Genomic DNA, 27,772 nt, shown 5'->3' on the forward strand with positions numbered 1-27,772 from the left:
ACCATGTGTTAACTTGAAGTTATTGACGTAGGGGTTGCATGTGTAGTAGTTTAAAAACTTAGTGGTGAGCATCTCTAACATACTCTCTATATTTTTTGTCTTGTTTGGAGAGTAAACAATGACTTTTACCCTTTTTCTATCTTATTTGAAATAATCATTTCCATTCTTTTACCTTTTATTTACTTGCTTTTTCAAATGCATTTTCCAATAAACTCTTTACCCTTTCTCTATCTCATTTAAAATAATCATTTCCATTCTTTTTTATGTATTAGTTTTAACAGTTTTTTTACCCGGCGAGAGAGAGTGAGAAGTATTATGGGGTTGATTTTTTTATTCCATTAAATTATTTTGCTAATAAACAATAACATTCTAGACCAAGAGAACGAATTTTCATTACTAAAACACTTTTTTGAGCTTTGGAGAGACTGTTAGAACTGTGTTTTTAAGTTTTACTCTCTAAACTAGAGAGGATTTTGGTTTCAGCTCATTTATTGGAGATGCTCCCTCCTAACTAATAATTATCTCATACGGACTATATAAACAATATGTCTCCATCATGTGGGCTCCTAAATTCACAATTATATGAAATCCATATATTGTGTAAGACATGTTGCATATGTCACAACAGATCCCTTCTTTCCCTTAGCAGCTCATCAATCATAACTTTCATCATATTCTAGATTTTTTCCCCCAGCATGGGGTCTCCTAGTCTTTCCTTTTCACCCACTATGACTCACATTTATTGGGTTGCTCTTTTTTGTGTGTGTGTGTGGTAATAGGGAATATATAACAGAAGCAAAACCACATAGTTGTAGGTCCAGTATTATTGGGTTGCTTTTTACTAGCATATATTAAAAGTTAATACTAACGGTGGCTCTTGAGATTATCTGGGATCCTCAGCTTGGGGTGGTCTATTCATGATTGTTACAATAATTAATTGCAAACTTACACGATACGTGAGAAAATATAATATAATTATTTTATAATAATGTAATATAAATAGTGTATGTGTTGTTTAATAAGAAGTATTTTCTATTTTATAAGTTTTATGTAATGGAACATATAATGTATTTTGCATTCAATAACAATACATAGTAGTTTGTATGAAAAACGTAATTTTATAAAAAGATTTAAATTACTTAGTCATAATATTGTTTTATATAACTGGAGAAAATGTTATTTAAATGATTTTTTTAAATACCATAATAAAATGACTAATTTTGAACATGTAAGGACGTGAGTTGGATCCTAAGTCCAAAAGGTGGCAGGATTAAGGCCCAACACAATGAATTTGTAGAAAGTGGGTTGGAAACTAAGCTTTAATGGATTGGACAACAACTATAGTGGATCCAGATGACAAGAAAAACCAAGATAAACAAGTTTTATGCAAAGTAGCTCTTCCCCGGCAAAATCCGAGGAGAATAACTCGTGTATATATCTCTCTTAAACTTAGTTACAATTTCAGTTCTTGTTACTACAGTATTTTCTCTCTAGATTTCAAATGATCCCCTTCTCCTAGAGGATTTCTTCCATTATATAGCATCTTTCAGCTGATCTTGGTCCTCCATTTGTTGATCATGTAGGCCACTACTCGAGTGTTTGTCCCATCAGACACTTTCCCAAATCTTCTGTGAGTTGTGGCAGCCAAGATAGTACTATTCAATGGTCTTCTCTACATAAATGTGGCCAAAAGGTTTGGTGGGGTGCAATAAATGTGGTGGCAGCTACCATTATTTCAAACACACTAGGACCAATCCGCTCTTTGAAGCCCTTCCTCCAATGTGCAACCTCCTCTGGTAATGTGCCATCGACGTGACCAAAGCTCGCGCTCCTGACCTTAACCATCTGAGGGTATGGTCTTCTCGGAACTGCATCGGCCTCCTCGGCCTCGAATATGACACGTGTCACTATTACCTTATTAAATTCCTGTGTCCCACAATAACCCCTCAAAACTCCAGTTTTTCCCTCCTATCTGAGGAGAAAAAATGGGTTTTGACCATAGGTGGCAGTCCCCACATGCTTCTTTGATTTTCTCACGTGAGAACGTCACTTCGTATGCCCTGTAAGCACTCCTGACACTTTGGAGTTTGCAACGCATCATTGAATGCGCAATATGGCACCTTGTTCCCCACGTCCTACGGTGAGATGAAGATCTTATGGCTGGTGTTTTTCCTCGAAATTTGGGCAGAGTAACTCCCGCCCAACTTTTCCTCCTATATAAGGTGCTTGGGGGATTCATTTCTCTCATTTTACAAATCTTCAAACTTCCAAGAAGCTCTTGAGGTGACTCTAGTCATTATTTTCGTAAGTTCCTTGTCTACCCCAATATTATTCTTAGGCTCTTTTCACCTCGACCAGTCTCCTCGGCCTTCTGTTTTCTGTTTCTTTCTTCGAAAAAGTTCTTTCCCTTAACCTTAGCTTGCTTAGATGGGTAGGTTTGCTCACCTAGTAGATACCCCTGCAGGTATGGAGGGGTTTAGGGCCCTGTATCATATTCCCCAGGGTGTCTCCTTGCAGTACCGCCCTCTGGGTGGGTGGCACGACCTCAAAAGGGAGGGGGAGGTCGTTATTCCAATGATTTCTTTCATACAAAGGGGAATGAGGCTTCCCATAGGTAGGGTGACCTCGGATTATTTGATCGCCTATAGGATCTGCCTTTATCAATGCGCGCCCAACCTGTTTAGAGTCTTAGGTAGTGTAGACGCTCTTAAAGAGCAAATGGGGTTAGGCATCACTTGACATGACGTTGCTTGGATGTATGAGTGTCAACTGCTTGCAGACTTTGACTACTATCTTAAGTCTAGGTCTTCCGAAGTTAGGCTTATCTCATGTCTCCCCAAATCAAACAAGCGCATGAAAGATGACTTTTGAATCGTCTTGGGTGAATGGCATGACGGTCTTCACTGCCCAACTCAGTAGGGAGCACCAGGTGGGGTACCCTAGGTTTAGGTCCTTTAGTACGGGAATCATCTTTATAGTTTGGTTCTTTCTTCATTTCATTAGTAATTGGTTTCCTTCTGACTGATGACTTGCCTCTCTAACTGTGGTTTTATTTCTTGGCTTTTTTTTTATTTTTATTTTTTATAGATAAAAGATATGTGGCTCCTAATCTCAACTTTGTCAACGTTCCAGATCTCAGCAGGGTGCTAAGATCCGAGGTGTTCGTGAGTGAGGACAGACAACTGAGAGCTATTCACTTTATCCTTGACTTCAAGCTCTTGTTCAATGTGTTTCAGGACGTGGGCAACGCGATCAGAGCAAGTGATCCTCGGCTGGCTCAGATTGACATCTTAGCGCCTGGATTCCTAGCCTGAGAAGGTACTAGCAAGTCGAGCTGCCTTCCCATTGTTCTCCCCGTAAAGTAGCAATTTCGAGAGAAGATACAGCTTCCTCGCGCTTGTCACTCTAGGAGGAGATAGACTAGTTTCAATTTGAGGAAGTGAGGGAGGAGTAGAGGGAGCCTATAATTCAGGTCTCAGACTCGGAAGACGAACTTGACAGACCCTCAAGCATTCTATCCTCCGGATTTGTCGTCGCGCACATAACCAGCAGTTTGGAAGGAGCAGAAGAAGAAATGCCAATGGAGAGGATCTGAGCTTCCTACTTTTCCTCCTCCTCCTCCTTCTTTAGCTAACCCCTTCATGCCTGCCAATATGAAGAAGAGAAATAAGGACAAGGAGGTGGCCAAGGAGGGGGAGTTGGTCCTGCACAATGAGGGGGTTCCTCCAAAGATGCCCAAGACAGCCAAGAGCAAGGGAAGGGCTTCCTCGACCGAGGGTAAGAATGTTAAGCACGTGGCCAAGGTGCACCCTTTGAACCTAACGTGGAGCCCTTGGCTAGAGCTAGATGGCGCAACGATACCCTAGAACTCCTCCATCAGGGAGTTCTAGAGAGGGAATGCCCACTATGTTGCCGACGCTCTAGAGCAGCCCCTTTTGTTGCCGAAGGATATGGCTGCTCTAAAAAACGTGAAGCAGCAAGATCTGTTTCCGTCCCTGAAAAGGGACTTGGCCTTGGCCTTGGTAAGTTTTTCGACGCGGCTTGCTAACCTCATGATAGGACATCTTTTTCTTATTTGATAGGGTGTCCCTTGTCATTGTGCAGGAAATCCAAGAGGTTTTCACGGCCAAAGAGTGGGTGAAGATGCTCAGTCCGAGGCTAGGGTCGCGAACAATCTTCGCGTAGAGACCAGCAAAGCTTTGGCCACCACCGATCAAAAGAATAAGAAGCTGGCTCTGAAGCTGGCTACTGCGGACAGGGATCGAAATAGCGTTGAGGCTAGCCTTAAGACCGCTGAGGTGTAGGCTGAGGAACAGCGTAAGAAGCTTCATTACGCTAAGATAAAGCTGGCCACGGCCAAACAGTAGGTCATGGATTTGAAGGCAAAGCTGGAGCAGGCTAAGGAGGCTACTCGGGTGGCTCAGGCATCTGCGGATGCTTTGGATCAAAAGTTCTATGATCTTAGAATGTAGGAGACTGAGGCCCGCCTAACTGATGAGTTGGCTGGGGTCTGTAGGAACTACTGCCTCGAGGTATGGAACGAGGCATTGAACCTGGCTGGAGTTCCTGCTACCTCGGAGTGGAGGAGGGTTGAAAATGTGTACCATCCACAAGACCTCCGAGAAGCTCCTGAAGAAGCCTCGGGCCTTGAGATGGATACTGCCCCTACTACAACAGCACTAGCGTAGCCTCCCAGCACCCAGGCCCCTCTCCCCCCCCCCCTTGAGACTTCCAAAGGGCTTGGTAAGGTTGGTGACCTAGGCCAAGGGACAAAAGTGGCCAAGGGCATGGAGACTACCCAAGGTAGAACTAAGCCAAAGGTTAAGGGCAAAGGTAAGGTAGCTAAAACTTTGCAAGAGACCAAGGGCCCAGAGGATGATCAAGGCAAGGATACTGCTCCCAAGACTAAGGAGTCCAAGCCAGTCAAGCCTTAAGCCGTAGCCCAGGAGAAGAAGGCCACCTTGGGTAAGGCCGCTGATCCTACTGTCTTCCAGCCAGCTAGCAAAGAAGACCCTCCTCCTCCAGCCTAGACTGAGCTTAGGATTTTTCTTTTCTTTTTGTGTAGCTTTCCTTTTGTTGTGGCAGTTTGCCATGGTTTATGTTGTATCTTTCCTTTTGATTAATGAAAAGACATTAACTTTTGCTTTGCGACAAGTGCACTTTTATTTTTCTTGCAGTATTTACCTCTAATTGGATGTAGTAACTGTTCTGTCTACTGTTGAGAGGTTAGATTAATGATGCTTCTAAGGGTGAAAACCCATACTTTAAAAAAAAGCTAACAGTATTGAATTGTTGTTAATTCGAGTAAACTAATCCCATGTAAATAGTGAGAAAATAACTGTGTTAGTACTAAAAATTGTTTAATCAATAGGAATGTTTAAGTCCTTAGAGACAAAACGGAACACTTAGTAGAAAAATGGGTGTTTGAGGTCTCTCATTCTAAGAGTACCTTATGAATGTACCTTCGGAATCCTTTAATCAAAACCCAGAGTGAGTCCTTGCTTTCTCATGATGACGCATATGATGAGGTCTCATCCTTGGTGAAGCTGTGAGGCGTTATTTTAGTCAAGGCCTGTGGTCCGAGGGACCAGACATGGTCGAGAATCTGCTTAACCCTTAGAGAATTTATTGAGGCATTAATTTACCCAAGGTATGTGGTCTGAGAAACCAGACATGACCAAGATTATGTTTAACCCTTAAAGAATTTATTGAGGCGTTAATTTATCCAAAGTATGTAGTCCAAAGAACCAAGCATGTCCAAGGTTCTTTTTAACCTTTAGAGAATTTATTGAAGCGTTAATTTATCCAAGGTATGCGGTCTGAGGAACCAGGAATGGCCAAAGTTCTGTTTAACATTCAAACCAGTAATCTAGAATATTAATTTACCCATGGTATGTGGTCCGAGGAACCAGACATGACCAATGTTTTGTTTAATATTCACACAAGTAATCAAGAATATTAATTTACCCAAGGTATGTGGTCTAAGGAACCAAGCATGACCAAAGTTCTGTTTAATATTCAAACAAGTAATCAAGAATGACACATAACGTCGCAAATAAAAGCATGGCAGAACTGCCTTTTATTAATAATAATACATTCGTAGGTTATTTACATTCTAGGGGCGCAACACAATATTTTCGTTTAGATCTTTTAGGAAATATGCACCTATACCAGCTACCGAGGTGATACGGTATGACTCTTTCCAATTGAGTCCTAACTTTTCCCATGCTGTGTTTTTTTTGCAATTCCCACCACCTTCCTTAACACCAAGTCTCCAAGGGTTAACGGTCTTAACTTCACACTTGAGTCATAACCCTGTTTGAGTTTCTGTTGATAATATGCTAATTGAACCATGACATTTTCTCTCTATTCTTCAATTAAATCGGCTCTTTTCTAGTAGGTTGTCATTGTTGTCTGGAGTGAATTAGCTTGTCCTCAGTGTTAGGAATCCGGTCTCTAAAGGAATCACAGCCTCAGCCCCATAAGTCATTGAAAAAGGGTGTTTCCCCTGTGGACCTAGGAGGGATAGTCTAATATGTCCAAAGAACATGTGGCAGCTCTTCCACCTGTTTACCCTTTGCATCTTCCAATCTCTTCTTGAGTCCATTCACTATGACTTTATTAATTACCTCAGCCTGGCCATTTCCTTGTGGATAAGCAGGAGTTGAGTACCTATTCTTGATCCCCAATTCACAACAGTACCTTTTGAAAGCTTTGCTATCTAACTAAAGTCCATTGTCTGAGATAAGGGTATAAGGAATCCCAAATCAAGTGACAATATTTTTCCACACAAATCTCTTGGCATCCACGTCCCTAATATTTTTTAGTGGCTCCGCTTCAACCGACTTGGTGAAGTAATTAGTGCCAACCAAAAGCCATCTCCTATTTTTTGTTGCTTTAGGGAAGGGCCCCATAATATCCAAGCTTCATTGAACAAAAGGCCACGAACTAGACAGAAGGTTAAGCACACCCCCTAGCTGATGAATGTTTGGAGCAAATCTCTAGCATTGGTCACACTTTTTCATGTATTCTTGTGCTCCCTTTTGCATATTTGACCACCAATATCCCTGAGTGAGAGCCTTGTGAGACAATGATCTGCCTCCCATATGACTCCCACAAATCCCCTCATGTAGCTCTTCTAGGAGTGGCTCTACTACTTCAGGATGAATGCACAGCAAACAAGGTCCAAAGAAAGAGCGTTTGTACAACTTTTGATCCTCGGACAACCAAAACTAAGGAGCTTTTCTTCGCACCTTATCGGCCTCCCCCTTCTTCTTGGGCAAGATGTCATCCTTAAGGAATAGCACAATAGGATCCATCCAACTAGGCCTTGCCCTAACTTGATGAATCTAAGTCTTCTCCCTCTTCATCTCAATGGGCTTACACAAATCCTCAACTAGGATAACCCAAGGTAGGCCCTACGTTCAGGAGGTTGTGAGAGTGGCAAGAGAATCTGCATGCGTGGTTTTGCTTTTAAGGATTTGCTGTAAGGTGAAAAACTTGGACTCTAATTACAAGTGCAAAACTTGACTCAAATATCCTTGCATCCTCAAATCCCTGGCTTCCAATTCTCCATTCACCTGGCCAACAACTAACCTTAAATCTGAAAACACCTCTACTATTCTTTCTCCCATTTTCTGAACTATATCCATCCTTACCAGCAAAACCTCATATTCAGGCTTATTGTTTGTGACTGAGAAGCCCAACGTCAAGGATTTCTCAGGAGATACCACAACTACCCCTACTCCAGATCCCCTTTGATTAGCTACACCATAACATATACCCTCCAAGTTAAAGGTTCTTGCAAGGACATTATCCCAACTGATTTTCCATCTATGTTCCGCTTTTCTCCTTCCTCTTTTAGTGGAGATTCAGCAAACTCAACCACTAAATCTGCGAGGACCTGACCTTTAACAGAGGTAAAAGGCATATACTTGATATCAAAAGTCCCTAGGATCGTACCCCTTTTGGCAATCCTTCCCGTGTAATCAGCTTTCCGAAGTAGGGATTGAAAAGGAAGTTGGGTTAAAACTACAACTATGTGAGCTTGGAAGTAATGAGGGAGCTTACGTATAACATGAACCATTGCTAAAATGGCTTTCTCTAGTGGTAGGTAACGAACCTCTACTTCATGTAATGACTTGCTCACATAATAAATTGATCTCTGCACACCATTGTCGACTCGTATTAGTACTAAGCTCACTGCATGGGAGGCTACAACAACATAAGCAAACAGAACCTCCTCCTCATCGGGCCTGAACATAATAGGTGGCCGAGAAAGTTATTCCTTTAGCTGCTGGAAGGCCAGGGCACACTCTTCGGTACATTCAAATCCCTTCCACTTATGCAACAACTAGAAGAAAGGCCTACACCTGCCTGCCGACCGAGAGATGAATTGGTTTAGAGTAGCAGTCATCCCTGTCAACTTCTGGACCTCTTTGGGATTTCGAGGAGGCTGCAAATTGTTAATTGCCTTAATTTGATCGGGGTTGACTTCAATTCTACGATAAGTGACCATGTAGCCCAAAAATTTATTTGAGCCAATGCCAAAAGAACAATTGGAAGCATTGAGGCACAATTTGTGCCTCCTCAATTTTTTAAAAATGGTCTCGAGGTAATCCACGTGCTCGAACACTACCTTACTTTTTACCACCATATCATTTATATAAACCTCAATATTTTTGCCTAGTTGTGGCTCGAACATTCTGGTCATCATCCTCTAGTAAGTAGACCCTGTATTCTTTAATCTAAAGGGCATCACCTTGTAGTGGTAGTTTCTAGTAAGCGTAATAAAAACAGTCTTCTCCTGATCATCCAAAAATTATGGTATTTGGTGGTACCCTTGAAAGGCATCTAAAAAGCTCATATGAGGATGACTCACAGTTGCATCCACTAATTGGTCTATTTGAGGCATGGGGAAGGGGTTCTTTGGACATGCCTAATTTAAATCCGTGAAGTTCACACATACTTGCCACTTCCAGCTTTTCTTCTTCACCACCACTGTATTGGCCAACCACTCAGGGTAAAATACCTCTTCAATAGCCCTTGCCCGCTTGAGCTTGGTCACTTCCTCCCTGACAGAATCAGAATGCTCCTTAGATAAGAGCTGAGGTGGTTGCTTTTTAGGGATGGCAGATGGATTGATGTTTAAGTGATGGAAAATGAAGTTTGGATCCACCCCAAGAGCTCCATAAGTATTCCACACAAACACATCGATGTTTCTCCTAAGAAACACTACCAACTCCTCCTTCTCCTGAAGAGGCAACTGAACTCCAACCTGGAAGAACTTACTCTTATCATCACCAATAACAACTTTCTCTAGCTCCTCACATCTTACCTCTCCTACCACCACGTCCGCGGACCACACTGGCACCTTTGATTGCTATAAACCCTGCTCAGCAGCTGCCGATGACTCACCTCCGACCTGGTATCTGATTGTAGCCACTAAGTATTGCTTGGCTATAGACTGGCTTCCAACCAGCTCCTCGACTCGATCCCCTAACGGATACTTCACCTTCAAGTGTAGGGTGGAAGGCACAGCCTCCATGGCGTGGAGCCAAGATCTTGCTATAATAGCAGTATAAAGGGAGTATGCGCCTACCACGATGAAGTTCACTTCCACAACTTCTGACTCTGTCTGAACAAGTAGCCTGATTTGGCCCTTTAGAAAGAAAATCTTCCCATCAAACCCTATCAGAGGGGAGTCATAATAGACCAGGTCCTCGGGCCTCAGCTTTAGCCCCTTATATAGCTCGGGGTACATGATCTCTGCACCGCTACTTTGATCTATCAACACCCTCTTTACGTCATACGCTCCAATTTTGAGAGTAACTACCAGGGCATCATCATGTGGCCGCAAGGTTCCAACTTTATTCTCATCGGAAAAGTTCAAAGCCGGTCAAGCCTCCAATCTAACCCTTTTCGAGTTAGGGGGCAAGTCCTCTGTAGATGGTCGAGCTATAGACAGTCCTTCCTAGAGTAGCAAGAATGACATTGATTGTACCTAAAGGTGGTCTTTTAGAAGCACCTCCCTGAGTTCCCGACCCTGTCTAACTACCTTGTTTGTTGGGTTGGTACAAGAATTGCTTTAACTTTCCACTTCAGACCAGTTTCTCCTAGTGACTCCACAAAGTCCTACAATCTTCTGTGGTATGTCCTCGCTCTTGGTGGTACTAGCAATGAAGACTTTGGTTGCGCTTTATGGGGTCTCCTCCCATCTTATTTGACCATTTAAAGTATAGCTCATTCTTAATTTTTTTTTTCTAGAATTTGATGCACTGGCTCTCGAAATACTGTGTTAATCACTTGAGCAGCAATAGATCCAGATTGCCTAGCAAAATCTCTCCGAGGATGGTTATTGTTGTATCTGTCTGACCTAAAATCCCTTCTATCTTGAGGGACCACCTTAGACTTCCCTTTCCCTTATTGTTGATTCTTTTCGACCCGCTTATACTCTCATCAATACGATCCATGAGTTGACGCACACTCCTAACAGGTTTCCTGGTCAACGACTTTCTCAAATCATGCTCGGCAGGTAGGCCGACCCTGAAAGTCCTTTTATCCACATCATCAAAGTTTTTATCTATCTCATTAAACATCTCCCAATATCTGTCAAAATACGTCTTTAGGGTTTCCCCTTCTCGCATAGTCATAGACAGCGGGGAGTCTAAAGGTCGAGGAACTCTACTACAAATTATAAAACGAGAACCAAAGACCCTTGTAAGCTCTTTAAAGGAGTTAATAGAGCCTTCCTTTAGACCATCGAACCATCTCATTGCCACAGGCCCCAAACTGGATGGGAACACCTTGCACATCAAGGTCTCATTCTTCAAGTGGACAACCATTCTCTGGTTGAAGTAGCTAACATGCTCCATAGGGTCTGTTCTGCCATTATGCATGGTAAATTTTGGCTGAGTAAACCATCGAGAAAGTCTTCCTCCCTCAATTCTACGGGTAAAAGGTGACTTAGAAATCTGATTCAGAGCCTTACTCATATCATCGTTGCCCAGGCCTTTATGAAATAGACTCTTCCTTCTTTGCCTATCATGGCGCTCCTCATCACATGAAAAAGACTCACTGGGAGGAGTCCTTGACCTAGGTTCAGTAGCTATTATCACTATCGTCTCCAGAAGAATGGTTAGAACTTGAAGGGGTTCCTCTACATCACTTGCAACACAACCTCCTTCGCAAATGGTTTATCTCCAGTTGCAGGCTTCTGGTATTTTCCTCATGAGAAATGTGACTCCCACCTTAAGATTGACTCCTACTAGTGTGTGTGGTATGCAAACTAACCTCGTGGTCCCTTCTTCGTTCCAGATTGAGAAAGTGATCTTAACGTTAGGAACCAACGGATTCTCCTCAGTTAGGCCCTAAACCTACCATAGCTGAATGTTGATCTCACTAAATCTCAAGCTTTCCCACAGACGGCGCCACTTGTAAGGACGCGAATTGGATCCTAAGCCTAATACAATGAATTTGTAGAGAGTGGGTTATAAACTAGGCTTTAATGGATTGGACAACAACTATAGTGGATCCAGATGACAAGAAAAACCAAGATAAATAGGTTTTATGCGAAGTAGCTCTTCCCCGGAAAGATCCGAGGAGAATAACTCGTGTATATATCTCTCTTAAACTTAGTTACAATTTCAGTTCTTGTTGCTACAGTGTTTTCTCTCCAGATTTCAGATGATCCCCTTATCTCTTCCCCAGAAAAATCCGAGGAGAATAACTCGTGTATATCTCTCTCTTAAACTTAGTTACAATTTCAGTTTTTGTTGCTACAGTGTTTTCTCTCCAGATTTCAGATGATCCCCTTCTCCTAGAGGATTTCTTCCATTATATAGTCTCTTTTGGATAATCTTGGCCCTCCATTTGTTGATCATGTAGGCCACTACTCAAGTGCTTGTCCCATTAGACATCTTCCCAAATCTTCTGCGAGTTGCAGCAACCAAGACAGCACTGTTCAGGAGTCTTCTCCACATAAATGTAGTCAAAGGGTTTGGTGGAGTGCAGTAAATGTGGTGGTAGTTACCATCCCTTCAGACACGCCAGGACCAATCCGCTCTCTGAAGCCCTTCCTTCACAATGCGACCTCCTCTTGTAATGTGCCATTGATGTGGCCAAGGCTCGCCTCCCTGGCCTTACCATATGAGGGTATGGTCTCCTTGGAACTGCATCGGCCTCCTCGGCCTCGGATATGACACTTGTCACTATTATCTTATTAAATTCTTGTGTCCCACATAACATATTTAAGAATTTTTTTATAAAAAATGTACACTTCCATTCCATGGAATACATGTTACATGTTACATTAAGTTTAAAACTATTATATAAGTTTAAAATTCTAGCATATTTTTTTTCTTTTCAAATATAAGTATAATACCGATATTATTGAAACGTGAATTTAAGGTAACATTTTGAATATATATATATATATATATATATATATATATATATATATATATATATATCGTTTTATTGCTTTTTTAGCCCATGTCTCTAATTTCAAATGCCTATTTTGTTTATATTTTTAGCCCAAAACTAAAGAGTTAACCCAAAAAGAATACAACTTTAAACCATTCAACCCAAAAATTAAGCGGGGTGGGCGGTAAATTTGAGCCCAAAATACAAAGGCGACCTACAAAAGGAATCAATTTAAAGCCTAATTAGTCCAAAATGGTTCAAATGAATTGAAGTGGACCAAATGGGCCAAAGCGAACCAAATTGATCGAAGTAAATCAAATTGGATTAAGGTAAATTGAAATACTATGCTAATGTGGTTCAAAAGGAGTATAACAAAAATAAATATTTTGATTTAGCTTGTAGATATTTTATAATTATGGCATTGATCTATTTATTCACAAAACCTTTACTACAGTATCGTCATCGCAATAAAGTTGATTTAGTTATTCATGTAATTTTGTTTGATAAAATACTATATGGTCCAATGCCATTCCTAAACTTGATTCCTAATTGGTAAGAGTAGTATTCAATTAACATGTTGGTTGCAAAAAGGAGAAACATTCTCAATGTATATGTAAACCTTTATTTTGAACAAAATGAGTTATCTTCATTCAATTGCAAGTCATAGTACCCTCAATAAAATAAAATATTTTAATTTTTAATTTTATATTTGTTTAGCTTAGATAAAATATTGATAATAATTTTAATGTCAAAAATATTGAGTCAATTTCAAAGGTGGGATTTTGTTTTTTGTTTTTTTTTTTTTTTTGGTATTACCATTACTAGGTTGTAAAGTAATGGTCTTAAGTCTTTTTGAGTTTAAGGTCAAATTTCTTAATTTTCAAAATTCTAGTGTTTAATTTGTTACTTTTGAAACCATATGTTTTAATTTGGACTACCGCTAAGCTATAGGTTTAAAGTGAAATTTCCCCATTTGTTTTTTCGAATAAATTAATTGATTTAGTAAGTGTTAGGGATGAGTGCTCTAATGCATTCGTAGAGCATTGGGTGTGTGTGTGTATATAATTAAAAAAATGTGATCTTAAAATAAAATTAGTTTTATTCTACCAAATTTGTGAATAAGACCAATGCTAAGGATAGCACCATAAATGGCTGCTACATTTATGGTATTGCAATGGTATTCTTCACCCATTCTCTTTGATTTGCCAACGTTTTGGTCAAGATACACCTAAACACTAGAAAAGATAATTGAACCAAATTAAGAATTATTTACATTAAAATAAAATACTAATTATATATTTCATATATAATATAATGAAAACACATTAATCATTCAACGAAAAAATCGTGACACTTGTGGGATTCAGCTAGCTTAACTGGTAAAGTCTCTGATGCTTGAATAAGAGATCTGGAGTTCAATTCCCGCTTACACCAAAAATTAATTGGTATCTTGGTCTGATGATAAAGAGTTATCATCAAGAGCGGATGCCATAGGTTGAAACTCTCTCTAAAAAAAAAAAATCATGACACTTAATTGCACATGCACCAATTTGAATTTCATTGGCATAAATAAAGTATAAATTTTGAAACACTAACATCATAATCCTACTTCTTTGATTTTTGATTTTTTTTTTACTTACACGTTGAAATTTAGAAAAATATGTACACTCTTATTCCATTTGATTTTGTTTTTTGGTTTCTAAGTAGTTTTTTTTTATTTGCACACTAGATTTCAAAAAATATTTTGTTGCTCAATTTTTGGTTATGGCTATAAAAATCTCGACATTTTCTTTGTATGAAATAAATATGCACACATGGAATGAGAGAAAAATTATTTAATTTATTAAATAAAGTTATGTTTAACAACATGTTTATGTTTAGGTATAGGAAAATGTTTATAGAGGATAAGTAGCTCTAAAGGTACACTCACTTAAGACCCTTCCCAACCACTCAACTGATAACACAAGTGTTATGCCTCTAGGCTCTAGATACTATTCACTTGAAAATACATGCCAAGAACAAATTCATTAAAGTTTTGCAAATAAATAATTGTAAACTGATGTTTTTAAAGTTTTTTGAATAATCTAATTTTATAATTCTATGTTACTTATAAAAATTTAATTAATTTTGTTCACAAAAATTCAAACAAACCTAAATTATCCAAAAGATCATTTCCATGAGAATTAAATTGGCAAAAGCTTCTATATACACCTTTGAATAGAACATTGTCATGTTAGGTTTTTGCAAATTTGATTCATGCACTATTTTATGCATTGCACTATTCTTCTTTTTTTTTTTTTTTTTTCCTGTAGCTTCTCTGCGGATTGCTTTTCCAGATATATTGTAGATGTATATATGAATAAAAATATGTCCCACTATGTTAACGCAGAGTTCAGCAACAGTTGGCCGCTATAATTTAAAGGATAGATTTAATAAACTATCTTTTATTTTATTTTCTATTATAAAAACAGTAATTCCAATTTTAACATATATTTTAAAAATATATATTATATCATATATTTGTGAAAAATAGGTGTTACCTAATGCAACTATTTTTATCAACCAACAATTGAATTCCGAGTCAAATTGCTGATGTGCATGAAATATATACAATAAAGTACTCACATATCTACATATTTAGCCTTACTTTTATGTTATTTTGTTACTGATTATATAATATCTTTATGTTGCAGGTAACAAGAGCTTTACATGCAAAGTGGGGCTAAGCCAATTGAATCAAGCCAACTTTCATCCAGCCAGGCATGAATTCAAGAGAAGACCAACCCAATTAAATTCAAGTCCAAGTGGAGCAAGGAATCAAAGGAAATTTGCACTAAATCCAAGTCCAATTCGGATTAGGATTCTAGCCAATAGTATTTTTGGCATAACTTTCGGCTCAAATATCCAATCGAGATGATTCAAGTTGGGCTGAAAAGTTAACTTAAAGGGCTACATCTTTGTAGTATACCAAAAGTCCAAATTCTGACGTTAAATGGGCCAAAATCGTTGGTTAAATGAAGCCTAAAAATTTGTGATTTTTTCTAGACGGGAATAGGATTCCTTGACCTATTTAAAGGCTCTCTAGGGAGAAAAAAAAAAAAAAAAAAAAAAAAAAAAAAAAAAAAAAAAAAAAAAAAAAAAACTGGATAGGAAAAGAGGGCGCTGCATAGAAGAACTTGTTTTGGGAGTCATTATAAAGAGGAGGGTCTGCGGACAAAGGTGAGAGCTTCATGTTGATCAACTAATTTAGATGAAAAACATAAGTTTTATTTGTTTTCTTTTCAATTTTATTATGAACTAAATTTATTTTCTAGAGCATTCATGTAGTTTAGCAATGAACACACAATTTATATTTTGAGTTATTTTATTTTAATATTTCCATGATTGAGTGTTTAATTCTTATTATTAATGCTTACTATTTTTTTTATAAATTATTGTTTGATCAATTGAATTACAATGAGACCGAGAGATGATTTGTTATTTTAGTTCTAGAATTAAACATCTTTAGTTGAGTGAAAGTAGAGATGCTTTACCGCGATTAGTGTGATTTTTTTTTCTTCAGAAAATTCAAAGTACGTAATGAGTCTCCAATTAATTAAATTCACATAGAGACATGAAATTGTTAATTTAAGATATTTTTGATATTATTCGAGAGAAGATATTGAATACTTAAGGAATTTTTAATCATCAACGGGAGATTATTAGAATTTAATAATTAGGAAGAATAAATTGTGTGAGATTTGTTAGGTGGAATCAACTGCTCTAGATCCATTCTTATCATGTTTTTACACTTTTAGAATTTTGTATTTTGTTAATCTTTTATTCGTAGATTTATTTTTATTAAATAGTTCAATTTAATTCAGATAGTAGAACTTTCCATTTATTTTCGATTTTCCAAATAGTAATTAATTTAGTGAATTTCGGTATTCAATAACATAGTTAATCCCTGTGGGTTTGACATTTATTTTCTAAAAAAACTTTACTACTTGTTACGATTCTATGCGCTTGCAAATTATTTTACGCGAACAATTGCCATGGAAAAAAATGTTTTAATATTTTATTTTAGTCATTCTATCATTCATATTATGTTTTATTTGGGTGATAACATGCTTCAATGAAAGTTGTCAAAGAAGATCCTATAAGAAGTTCGCACGATAGATGATACCTAAGATATAAGTTGTAAACTTGTAATACACATGGTAATTATTCCATTTAAACCCAAAACAATATGAATATTTATATAAAAAACATAACAGTTAATTGCACATAAACCAATTGGTATTTGCGCAAATAAAATATGAATTTTGAAACACTAATATCATTATCATGTTGCTTTGATTTTTTTTATTTGTTTTTACTTAAATGTTGGAATCATAAAAAAATATGTATCCCCTTATCCTCTTTTATTTTCTTTTATCTTTTCTAAGAACTTTTACTTTGAATGAATGTAAAAAAATATTTTCACAATAACGTTTATGTTTAACAACATGGTTAGGTTTAGGTTTAGGTTTAGGCTTAAGAAAATATATATTAAGGATAAGTCGCTATAAAGGTACACTTATTTAAGTGTCCCCCCTTACAAGTTATAATATAAGGGTTATAACTCTAGATACTCTTTACTTGAAATGACATGCCTTTTACAAAATCAATAAAAATTTGTAAATAATTAATTACAAGTTGATATATTTATAGTTTTTTAATAATATAATTTTATAGTTTAGTGTTACATGTAAAAGTTTAATTAATTTTGTTCACATAAAAATCAAGCAAACCTAAATTTATCTAAATTTCTATATAAAATTTTTGAGTTGAGGAGAATTACACCACTTAATAACAAAAACGACAATGTTGTGACATTAGGTATAATTTTTCCCCCCTTTTTTTAAAAAAAAAATATTATTAATGCTGAACGTTTCATATGTTAACTTATTCATTGTAATGGCAGTAATTCCTCAATCTGTACCAAATGAGGGGTTTCTATAGATAGCACTTCTGTGATTTGCAAAAAGTTCTGAGTTTTTGGTCCATATATGATTATGAACTTGTCTAAGTCTCCTTAAACAAAAATTTCTGTATTACTCTTAATGGCAGTATTTGCCTGATTCAAAATTTTCTAATTTTGTGTATGCGCACGCATATTGCTTGCCACCAATAAAATATGCACCAACTGATCGACTTGTTTTTTCTCATTATATAGGTCGACCAAGAGATTCGGTCCAGATGAGAAGAGGTTCGAACACCTTTCGTTCCTTAACTTGGCACAGAATGTAGTGTGTTTAATCTGGTCTTTCATAAGTGAGTTCAACTTCACCCTCTTTCTTGCCTTTTCATCCTCTCCTTTGTGAAGATGATGATGGAGATGTGATTCTGATGTTATTGTGTGTAATAAACAGTGATAAAGCTTTGGTCCAGTGGTAGTAATGGCGGCGCTCCTTGGTGGACATACTGGAGTGCTGGCATTACGAACACGATTGGTCCAGCTATGGGAATTGAAGCACTAAAGTATATCAGCTACCCAGCTCAGGTATGTTTCTACTTTCTCATTGTTTGTCAGTTTCTCATATTTGGTGGAAGGTGCAGGGGGGCCAATGAGTTCTAGCTCAAGTGACACCTTTCCGTTGTAAAAATAAAATAAACAGGTTGTATGTTCAAAATGCATTGAGTGCGGATTTAGTTTACTAATTGAGAGAGAGAGAGAGAGAGAGAGAGAGTATGGTGATTGGTAGTCTATTCCTTAGATAAGTTTCTCTCTTTGGGTTCTATGAATCTACCCGGTTTTATTTTTTATTTTTATTTTTTAATTCCTCAATAATAGTGTAAAGTGGTAGACTTTTTCTGCTTCCATATGTTTTTTGATTGGTAAGATACACGACACATGCACACATGGGTCTTGCACCCAAGACAACAGTCTCCATCTCATGATTGCGGTGAAGGAAGTGCCATTTTGAGCTACAGACCATTGGCTTTGTATTACTTAGCCATGGCAATATTTCTTGATTAGTGTGGTCTTGAAGTACATATGGAAATAACTTGATTGCCGCAAATATTGATGTTGTTTTTGCTGATTGCAGGTACTGGAAAAATCCTCAAAAATGATTCCAGGTGAGATATTTACGAGTTTATACGAATAAACCTGAACAAGCATGCTGCGTGTTAATGCTAACTGTAAAATGCGTGCTTTTTATTGCTGAAAATGCATTCATATGGCCCTCAAGCATGTGCTTGGCTGACTCAATTGTAGTCTATAGTCTAGGTGTTTGTTTGAACACTCCAACCTAATGCTTTTAAAGGCCTTGAATTGTCAAAAGTAGTTCATATAAAGATTATGGTGCTGAATTCTATGATATTTCATTACTTATTTAGAAAGATGCAATCCCCTTCATCAAAACCACTGACCTTAGTTTTGTATGTTTGTTTAGTGTGCTCTTCCATTTCACATAAATTAGCAAGAAATTAAAGCAGTTTGTAATGAATTTTGTGCATCTGTTTTCTAATAGTTTTTCAAAACTGAATGACTGAATGATACTGTTCTAAGTCTTGCCTAATTTTATTCCTGACCCTCCCTTCACCTTGGGGATGATATCAATCACACTATTTCAATGAAAAACTGTCGTATTCAGTATCCAGGCAAGTTGGATAATTGTATTTATAAGGTGGTTCCTGTTTATTTTGACATATAGAATTTATTCTAGCTCTGTTTATTTTTTCCAGTGAGGATGGATTTATATGTAGAAATAGGTCAACATTTGCATGCAAGTTTTATGAATAACTTACTAATAAGTAATCTTACTTTCATGCAGTAATGCTGATGGGTGCTTTAGTTTCTGGTATAAGATACACTGTTCCAGAGTATTTTTGCACTTTCCTTGTTGCTGGAGGGGTATCTACATTTGCCCTCTTAAAGGTGATGATTATATCTATATTAACAACTTTTTTTGTTTTCATTTTGATCCCCGTTTTATATTTTTAAGACAATTTTTTATTATAAATAAATAATTTCTTCTGGCAATTTCCGTTTCTGATTTTATGTTTGTCTCATCCATAATCTGGTTGATTTTAGACTAGCTAGCTCAAAGGAGTCCAAATCTTCTGTCTCACTTTTCTTGCACCACTCTATACTCCACCAATAAAAAATTGCCACGTGTTCACCTAATTAATTAAATATTACTATTAATTAATAACGGTAGCATTAATAAGTCAATAATTATAGTATTTAATTAATTAGGTAAACACGTGGTAAATTTTTATTGGTGGAGTATAGAGTAGAGCAGGAAAAGTGGGACAGAAGATTTGGACTCAGCTCAAAGACTATTGGCAAGCTGGCACAGTCAAATGCACCTCTTGGATATTTGCTATGTTTTCTGAACCTTACATTTGATGGATTTACAAATGCCACTCAGGATTCAATAACCACAAGGTATGTTATTTTCCTATTACAGTCTCTCTTTTTTTCCAGGTTAAAATGCATACTGATTTTTTTTTTCCACATTTTCTGGTGTTTGCATGGTATGGTGAAAAATACAAGTTAACGGAAAACGTTTTCTATCGTCATTGGAAAACAAACCCAATAGAGTGGAAAACATTTGATCAGTGTTGACCAACTATTTACTCCTCTTTTTTTCTTTTTTTTTTCAAATGCCATTTTTTTTGCTCAAACCAATTGTTTTCCTTTTTAATTTTTCTTGTAGATTTCCAATTTGGTGTCTGCTTTCCCATTTCCGGGCTCCCAAATGCCCCCCCCCCCCTCCAAAAAAAAAGAAGGAAAATGTTTTCCTATTTGAGGTTTTTTTTTTTTCACTAATGAAAGTTTTTGTTCATAGATTTATTTGAAATTACAAGAAATATTAATGATATTTTGTGCAAGGCAAGCAACGGAAAATGTTTTTTGGGAAAAAAAAAATTTTCATCGAAAAAAAAAAGTATTTAACTGAAGAAGCAATTTGTTGTTAATTTACCTTACTGCCAAGGAAGATGTGTTGAATTTGTTGAAAAGACCATAATTTTTCTCTAGAAAAGTTAGCAGAATGCCTAAAGAGCTACTTACATGTCCGTTATTTTTCCTTTTACCTGTAAGAAACAAAATTTATGTGGGAGCAAGTCAAGCAAAAGCACAATAACATAAACCAATTTCAAAAGAAATTACATGCATAAAATAGTTCCAGAATATTCATTCTAAGTTCACCAGTTGGCCAAGGAGTTATCTTTCATCCCCTCTTGTAAACGATTGCTCTTCTCATGTTCACCTTTAACAGTCACTTGTTGAGTGGGACACTGATATTTTGGCATATGAAACAAATCAAGATTGAGTACATTTGAGGCTCATTAACTTGAAGAGCTTGTGTACTTTAATATGTTTAAAAATGTCTCTGACAGCCCTTGCTATTCGAGCTTAAATTATTTGTCTTTAAGAATGATTGATGACTTGAATCACACAGGCTCTCTCGTTTTCATACCAAACCATCTTGAATTGCATATGTAGTACTCAAACATAATGGTTTCTCTGGCATAGGTACCCGAAAACAAGTGCCTGGGATATTATGCTAGGAATGAACTTATGGGGTACCATTTACAACATGATCTATATGTTCGGCTGGCCACACGCAAGCGGATTTGAGGCAGTTCAATTTTGCAAGCAGCATCCAGAGGCAGCATGGGACATATTTCTCTACTGCCTTTGTGAGGCAATGGGCCAGAATTTCATCTTTCTAACCATAAGTAGATTTGGATCCCTCGCTAATACCACCATCACCAAGACCCGTAAGTTTGTCAGCATTGTGGTTTCTTCACTGCTGAATGGCAATCCCCTGTCAACAAAGCAATGGGGGTGTGTTGCCATGGTCTTCTCTGGGTTGTCATACCAAATCTACCTCAAGTGGAGGAAATTGCAGAGAGCCCCAAAGAAGAGACAGCCTATGTGAAGAGGGAGCATGTAACAATTTTGAACTTTTAACATTCATCCTTTTTCGTTTTCACCATTTTATCCCTTTTATATCATTTATAGTAAGTTTAGGGCTCGGTGGATCTAGGTTATACCCATGAAAATCGTGAATGTAATTGTAGATTCCTTATTGAGAAACACTATTTTAAATCTCATGCCGTTCTATCCTATGCTTAGCATAAATGTTCCATATGTTGTAGTGAATAGTGGAAATAACAAAAAACCAAATGAGTTAGCAAAAGAGAGAATTTTTCTTTAAAAGAAATTTGGAGAATCTCTTCCGATCCATTGTGTGACATCTTATAAAACTATCAAGCTTATTCCGATCCATTATGTGACATCTTATAAAGGCTTATTCGTTGAGATATACAATTGGTATGCATCTCTTTAAACATAAAACAAAGATGCATGGATACAGAATAATAAGAATCTCCTAGAAACTAATAAAAACCATGCCTGTCTTATATTACAAATGAGTATCTACCTTATTACCACTTATAGACAAATGTCTAACAATCTTACAAAAAGTTTTATCTAACTTTTTAACTATGTATACTTTCCTAGCAATAGCTTTGGACAAAGTTACAAAAAATATTTACATGGCACTTGTTGATTACAATCGTATAACTTATTAAATATGTCATATGAGTACAAGACGTTACTATAGTAACATCTTACCTATTAGGTCTAGACTTGCTTTTAGCCCCACAGGGGTACTAATGGACATTGAGTCGAGGTGGGGGCAAATCTCAAGTGCTTTCCTGTTGTTGGATTCAAATTTTCAAACTTGAGATCTCACCCCCTAAACCACTTGGAAGTAAGCCCAATTCAAAAGTTCAAACTTGGGATCTCTACCCCCAAACCACTTGGAAGTAAGTCTAGTCCACTAGACAATCACCCTTAGTGGCCCAAATCAAAGAATTTCAAAGAATGTTTAAATTTTTATATATTCAAAGATACAAAATTTGATATATTTAAACTTACACAATTTTTCCAAGAATGTACGCAATTATATATATTCAAAGCACACAATTTTGTATATTTAAGATACATAATTTTTTAAATAACATACAAAATTTTGTATATTCAATGTACATAATTTTTTTTTAAAGAATTTACAAAATTCTGTATATTCAAGGTATACAATTTCTAAGAAAGTAAACAATTATATATATTCAAGGTACATAATTTTCAAAGAATTTACACAATTATGTATATTAAATGAACAAAATTTCAAAGAATGAATATAATTCTGTATATTCATTGTACACAATTTTTCAAAGAATGTACATAACTTTATATATTCAATGTACTCTACTTTTCTAAGAATGTACAAAATTCTACATATTTCAATTACACAATTTCTAAAAAAATATACACAATTTTGTATATTGAATGAACACAATTGTAAAAAATGTACATAATTCTATATTTTCAATACATACATACATACATATATATATATATATATATATATAAATACATGACACAACCTTGTTATATATAAATTCTTTGTACTACACTATTTTGTGAATACTATACTTTCTTGTTTCAGTATATACTAGCCAAGTTTACCAATGAGGGGGACGCTTGCTGCCCTGTGTGTGAGATGGAGCAGGAATCAGTGCATCACCTTTTCCAGTTCTTTGAGATAACTAAAACCGTGTGGTTTGGTAGCAGATACATTATAAGAATTCAGTTCCTGAGGGCAAACAACGCGGAGCAGCTGATGAAATTCATTATCAACCCTCCAAGCAACTTCTTGTTTGACCAAGAAGAGGAAAAGCTTTATTCTATACAGCGCTTCAATCATGGAGTTCATCTTGAAATGGAGAAACCATGATGCCTTTGAAAGGAAAAGCATTTCCCATGAAGGCCTTCAAGGAGGCTTAAGTAGGATCTTCTTGGAGCATTGGTCTGTGTTGAAGAGCTATCATCAAAGTGAGAGAAGCAGGGCCAATAGTCAATGGTGCATGCCTGCTTCAGGTCAGTTTTAACTGAATTGTGATGCAGCTGTACATTCCAAACATTCAGTCATAGTTGTGGTTGCTGGAGATTGGAGAGGGAACTTGGTGCTCGCCCACACAACGAAGGTATCACCAAAATCCCGGTCCAAGCTGAAGCAAAAGCATTAAGATGATCCGTGTGTCTGGCATCTAACCAGAATCTGTAGAATGTTGTGATTAGAAGGTGATTCCCAAGCGTGCATAACGGCTATTAATAATGCAGACCCCAAACCGACATGGAGAATCCAAGGCCTCTTGCATGATGTGAAGACCTATCCGAGTGACCTCCCTCATATTGCCTTCATCCGGGTACACAAAGAAGCCAATGCAGCAGCTCACTCACTTGCAACCTGGTCATTTAAGAATGCCTTTGTGGGTTTTTCGATTCCTCATTTGGTCCTCCCATTTTTGCTGATGTAAATTGGAAGGAAGCTGTCTCTTCTTCCCTTCTATAATCGCCCTTCTGCAATCAAACTTTTCTACTCGTAGAAAATTTCATATCAGCATTGAAGGCACAATATTAGGAACTCCAAATGATTTAATAAATCACAAATTAAGGGCCTCTTCCATTGAGTCAGTATAACTTGAGCATTAGTTAAACATAACTGGTAGAGCAAGTATACTCGCACACAGTTGCACACTAAAATATACTCACACTCAGTTGCACACTACTTTGTGCAAAATTACAAATTTATTATATTTTATTTTATTTCAAAATTTAAATTGTAGGCAACCACAATCTGTATGCTAAATTTTATTTTCTATTGATTCTTGTCTTTGGGTTCAACAATTGAAATCTTTATCAATTAGGCTTAGCTTTTTAGGGCCACAATGGCTCAAGTTCAAACCAAGACTATTAATGGGGTAAGATTATGAGGTGAGATTTTTGGACCACATGGATAATCCTGAGGAGAATCAACCTGTAAGATTAGCCAGGCAAATTATGTGTAAACGCAAGAATTTTTCTTGTGTTTATTATGTCGCAATTCTAATCACATCTCATTAGGTTTTAAAATAACAGTTGCAAGTGGGCAATAATAAATTTTACGAAGGTACGCCACTTCTTTACATTAAGAAGAAAACCATGTGAAACACAAATATGCAATCAAAAATCAAACAAGCCACCTCCATGGCTCTTGCCTCTTGCAATGCTTTCCCTGCCATTCCTCTTTGTGCAAATGTCATCTGTAGGTTATCATTCTAAACTTGTGAGGTTTAAAGAAAGATACAAGTTTAGAATGATAACCTACAGATGACATTGGCACAAAGAGGAATGGCAGGGAAAGCATTGCAAGAGGCAAGACAACTTACAACTAAAACTAATTTTCCTTCACATACCAACTCGAGAATGCAGACTTTAAATCTCCTCCAACCAATAGGATTGCAAACATCACCACTCAATTCTTCTTCAGGAACAAATCCAATACCATCCCGGTTAAAAGCTCTCTCAAATTGATATGATACTTGACTCAGTAGGATTTTATATGAGAACTTGATATGATATTTAAAAATGAGTTTGATCTGGGCAGCCATGGTTGTTGACAACATAAGAGCAGATTGACTGTTTATTTAAAAGTAAACTAGCAACAAAATAAGAACAAAAAATTTAGAAGAAAAACACAATTAGCTAACAGTCGATACTGGAATAATAATAAGACAGATAAATTACTTATCAAAAAAATAAGACAGATAAATCACTAATCTGCAGGATGGAAAACCCAGCAACAAAACCAATAAACTAAAGCAGCTTCTTAATGTATGATAATTAGAACTAGCATTCAGATCATACCTAATAAACTTCTAGCCTAATAGGAATTGATTTAATCCTTAAAAACTTTGCCCAAATGGAGCTTACATGCTAAAAATCTGTGTATTACTGGTGTCACCAAGACTTGTCTAGAGCTTAAATTGACTATCTGAAGTATAAAAACACCAATCTAGAACTTCCAAAACAGATGTTTAGAATTTTTCAGTGCATTTAATTTAGTTGGTGATTTGTTTGTGCTACTACACTCATTGCATGTAATTAAATCTAATTAATTTACTTGGATAATTAATTGATCAAGTTACCAAAGAGGTTAATACATTATTGGCCTATCAAATGGTATCAGAGTGGGCACACTCTGATTAGGGTTAATCTTTGTTGTGCGATCCATTAACCCCTGTTTGTCATGGATAGAAGACAATTTTCAATTATTACTCATTTATTTGAAGGCACTAATTATGCATAATAGAAAGTACGCACGAGAATTTTCTTGCGGTCTTTAGATGAGAAGGTGTGGCAAGCTATGGAGATAGGCTAGACCAAGCCAAAGGAAGCGTCGGCTGATTGGGATGATGCCAAGATCAAAGCGGCAAACTTCAACAGCAAAGCATTAAAATGCTTTATTCAGTGCGGTCACCAATGAGGAGTTCAAGAAGATATCCTCTACTGAAATTGCTAAGGAAGCATGGACTATCCCCTAGAAAACCTATGAAGGGACTAAGGCTGTTAAGGATTCAAAATTTTAAACGCTTACTTCAAGCTTTGAAGAGATTAAGATGGAGAAGGATGAGTCGTTTGATGAGTTTTATACTAAGCTAAAGGACATAGTTAACTCCACCTTTAATCTTGGGAAAACTATTCCCGAACCCAAGGTTGTAAGAAAGGTGCTCAGATCTCTACCAGAGAGATTCCATGCCAAGATCACCATCATTGAGGAATCAAAGGACATTGACAAAATTCCTTTGACAGGCAACTTCCAAACCTATGAATTGGGTTTGATTAGGATCGGGAAATCGAGCAAGAGCATAGCACTGAAGGCCAAAAGCAGTGATACAGATGAGTCCTCTGATGATGATGATTCCAAGATGAAATCCTACATCACCAGATAATTCAAGAAGTTTATAAAGAATGCAAATGCAAAAGGATTCAACAAGGACCGAAAACAATCCAGTTCTTCACAATTTAAAAGCCAAGATAGAGGGAAGAAGGATGCTAAGGATGGTGGTCAGTACACTGTTCCCTTCAGACCAAAGTGTTTCGGTTGTCAAGGTTTTGGACATATGAAACAAGAATGTCCAACATATTTCAATACTACTGGGAAAAGCAAGGCCCTTGCTGCTACCTTGAGTGACACCGAGCCTAAGGATGATTTAGATGACAATGATGACCAGAGAATCTTGAATGCCTTCACTGCCACAGTAAATCTTACTAAGGGGATTGTTAAAGAGGTAGATGAATAAGAGGACTTGGTAGGATCTAAGTTTGAGAAGATGGATGAGTAGAATGACATCCATACAACCTATGCAAAGTTGTACAAGGTCTTTAAATAGCATGAGAAATTGTATAGGCTGGCTACCAAGAAGTTGAGTGAAGTGGAACTTGATCAAGAAAAGCTTTCCACAAAGTTTGATGAATCTAATTAGACCATTGGAGTATTGAGGTTTGAGAACAATTTCTTGGTTGAAAGGACCAAGAAGCTTGAAGCAGAGCTGTTTCAAGTTAGAGCTCAATTGGAGAGGACTTCCAGTACAAAACTTGATGAGATGATTAGCTTTTAGAAATCTGCTTCCGATAGAACCGGTTTGGGGTATGATTTCTTTTCTCCTAATATTGCTACTTCTAATACCACTATGTTTGTCTCACCTGCTAATAATGTTAATTTTGAGAACAATGAATGCAAAACTGATGTAGCTAGTGAGATCTATTTTAGGTGCACTCCCTAAGCTTGAAAAGAAAGAGACTAGAAACCCTAGGACTAAGAAGGTTAACAACAAAAAGTCTCAACGGAAGAAGCTGTATCTTTGTCATCACTGTGGAGCTTCAAGGCATACTCGTCCAAATTGCTACAATCAATTTCCATCCTCTTTTGCTCCTCTTGGAGATCTTCTTAAGGCCCTCGTGTTCTTTTCGAACTTAAACAGTTTCAACTCTTTTCCTTCCCCACCGAATCAAAGGTTTGCTCAAAGGAAATGTTTTTCCAATGTGTGGAAGGAAAAATGCTCAAAGTGATTTAGTCACTTTTTCTCTCTCTCCCTTCTTTTGTTTATGCATTACTTATGTGTTTTGCTTTCTTATTTTTGAGTTAGTCTAGTTTTTATGCTTTACTTTGTTTAACATGTTTTTGTTTGTTTTTGTTTGTTTGTTTTTTTTTTTTTTTTTCCTAGTGTTTCTTAATTGTGTTTTTCATAAAATTAAAAAAAAAATTGAAAAATCCGAAAAAATACAAAAACAATGTGTGTTTTTGATGAACTAGGTCCACAATATCAAACAAACAGGCATAAAAAATTAGAGCTAAGCTAAATTAGCAGTCAACTGAAATTCTAGTTGAAGGATCTTAGTTTAAATAATAAATTAATAATAATAATAAATCCTTCCAATTTATGTTCGTCCTGAATTGACAGATACAGAAAAACAAGATTA

General features: G+C 36.8%; 3 protein-coding genes across 3 annotated transcripts; 1 reads left to right on the forward strand and 2 right to left on the reverse strand.

Moving 5' to 3' along the window:
- Nucleotides 1-8,938: 8,938 nt before the first annotated feature.
- Nucleotides 8,939-9,763, reverse strand: LOC142629150 (uncharacterized). Its single transcript, XM_075803131.1, has 2 exons — nucleotides 9,418-9,763; nucleotides 8,939-9,342 (listed from the first exon to the last, which is right to left on the reverse strand). The coding sequence occupies exons 1-2, from the start codon at nucleotides 9,761-9,763 to the stop codon at nucleotides 8,939-8,941; spliced, it is 750 nt and encodes a 249-aa protein (XP_075659246.1).
- Nucleotides 9,764-10,301: 538 nt separating this feature from the next.
- On the reverse strand, nucleotides 10,302-10,994 carry LOC142629151 (uncharacterized). Its single transcript, XM_075803132.1, has one exon. The coding sequence runs from the start codon at nucleotides 10,992-10,994 to the stop codon at nucleotides 10,302-10,304; it is 693 nt and encodes a 230-aa protein (XP_075659247.1).
- A 196-nt stretch (nucleotides 10,995-11,190) lies between these two features.
- LOC142629152 (UDP-galactose/UDP-glucose transporter 3-like) lies at nucleotides 11,191-21,341 on the forward strand. The gene is made up of 9 exons (XM_075803133.1): nucleotides 11,191-11,278; nucleotides 11,887-12,153; nucleotides 15,117-15,183; nucleotides 17,621-17,718; nucleotides 17,817-17,947; nucleotides 18,495-18,525; nucleotides 19,224-19,327; nucleotides 19,701-19,840; nucleotides 20,933-21,341. Exons 1-9 carry the CDS (start codon nucleotides 11,191-11,193, stop codon nucleotides 21,339-21,341), a joined length of 1,335 nt encoding a protein of 444 aa, XP_075659248.1.
- Nucleotides 21,342-27,772: the final 6,431 nt, after the last annotated feature.

Source organism: Castanea sativa, chromosome 3 (genome assembly GCF_040712315.1).
Source record: "Castanea sativa cultivar Marrone di Chiusa Pesio chromosome 3, ASM4071231v1".
Classification (NCBI taxonomy): Eukaryota; Viridiplantae; Streptophyta; class Magnoliopsida; order Fagales; family Fagaceae; genus Castanea; species Castanea sativa.

Excerpts from the sequence above, each read along its gene's own strand:
- LOC142629151 (XM_075803132.1), bottom strand. The coding sequence starts at position 10,994 with ATGAGTAAGGCTCTGAATCAGATTTCTAAGTCACCTTTTACCCGTAGA.
- LOC142629152 (XM_075803133.1), top strand. The coding sequence starts at position 11,191 with ATGGTTTATCTCCAGTTGCAGGCTTCTGGTATTTTCCTCATGAGAAAT. Across the intron at positions 17,719-17,816 it reads TTTAATCTGGTCTTTCATAA|TGATAAAGCTTTGGTCCAGT; the intron begins GTGAGTTCAACT and ends TGTAATAAACAG. Across the intron at positions 19,328-19,700 it reads CTACATTTGCCCTCTTAAAG|TGGGACAGAAGATTTGGACT; the intron begins GTGATGATTATA and ends GAGCAGGAAAAG.
- LOC142629150 (XM_075803131.1), bottom strand. The coding sequence starts at position 9,763 with ATGTACCCCGAGCTATATAAGGGGCTAAAGCTGAGGCCCGAGGACCTG. Across the intron at positions 9,343-9,417 it reads AATCAGATACCAGGTCGGAG|GAGAGGTAAGATGTGAGGAG; the intron begins GTGAGTCATCGG and ends ACGTGGTGGTAG.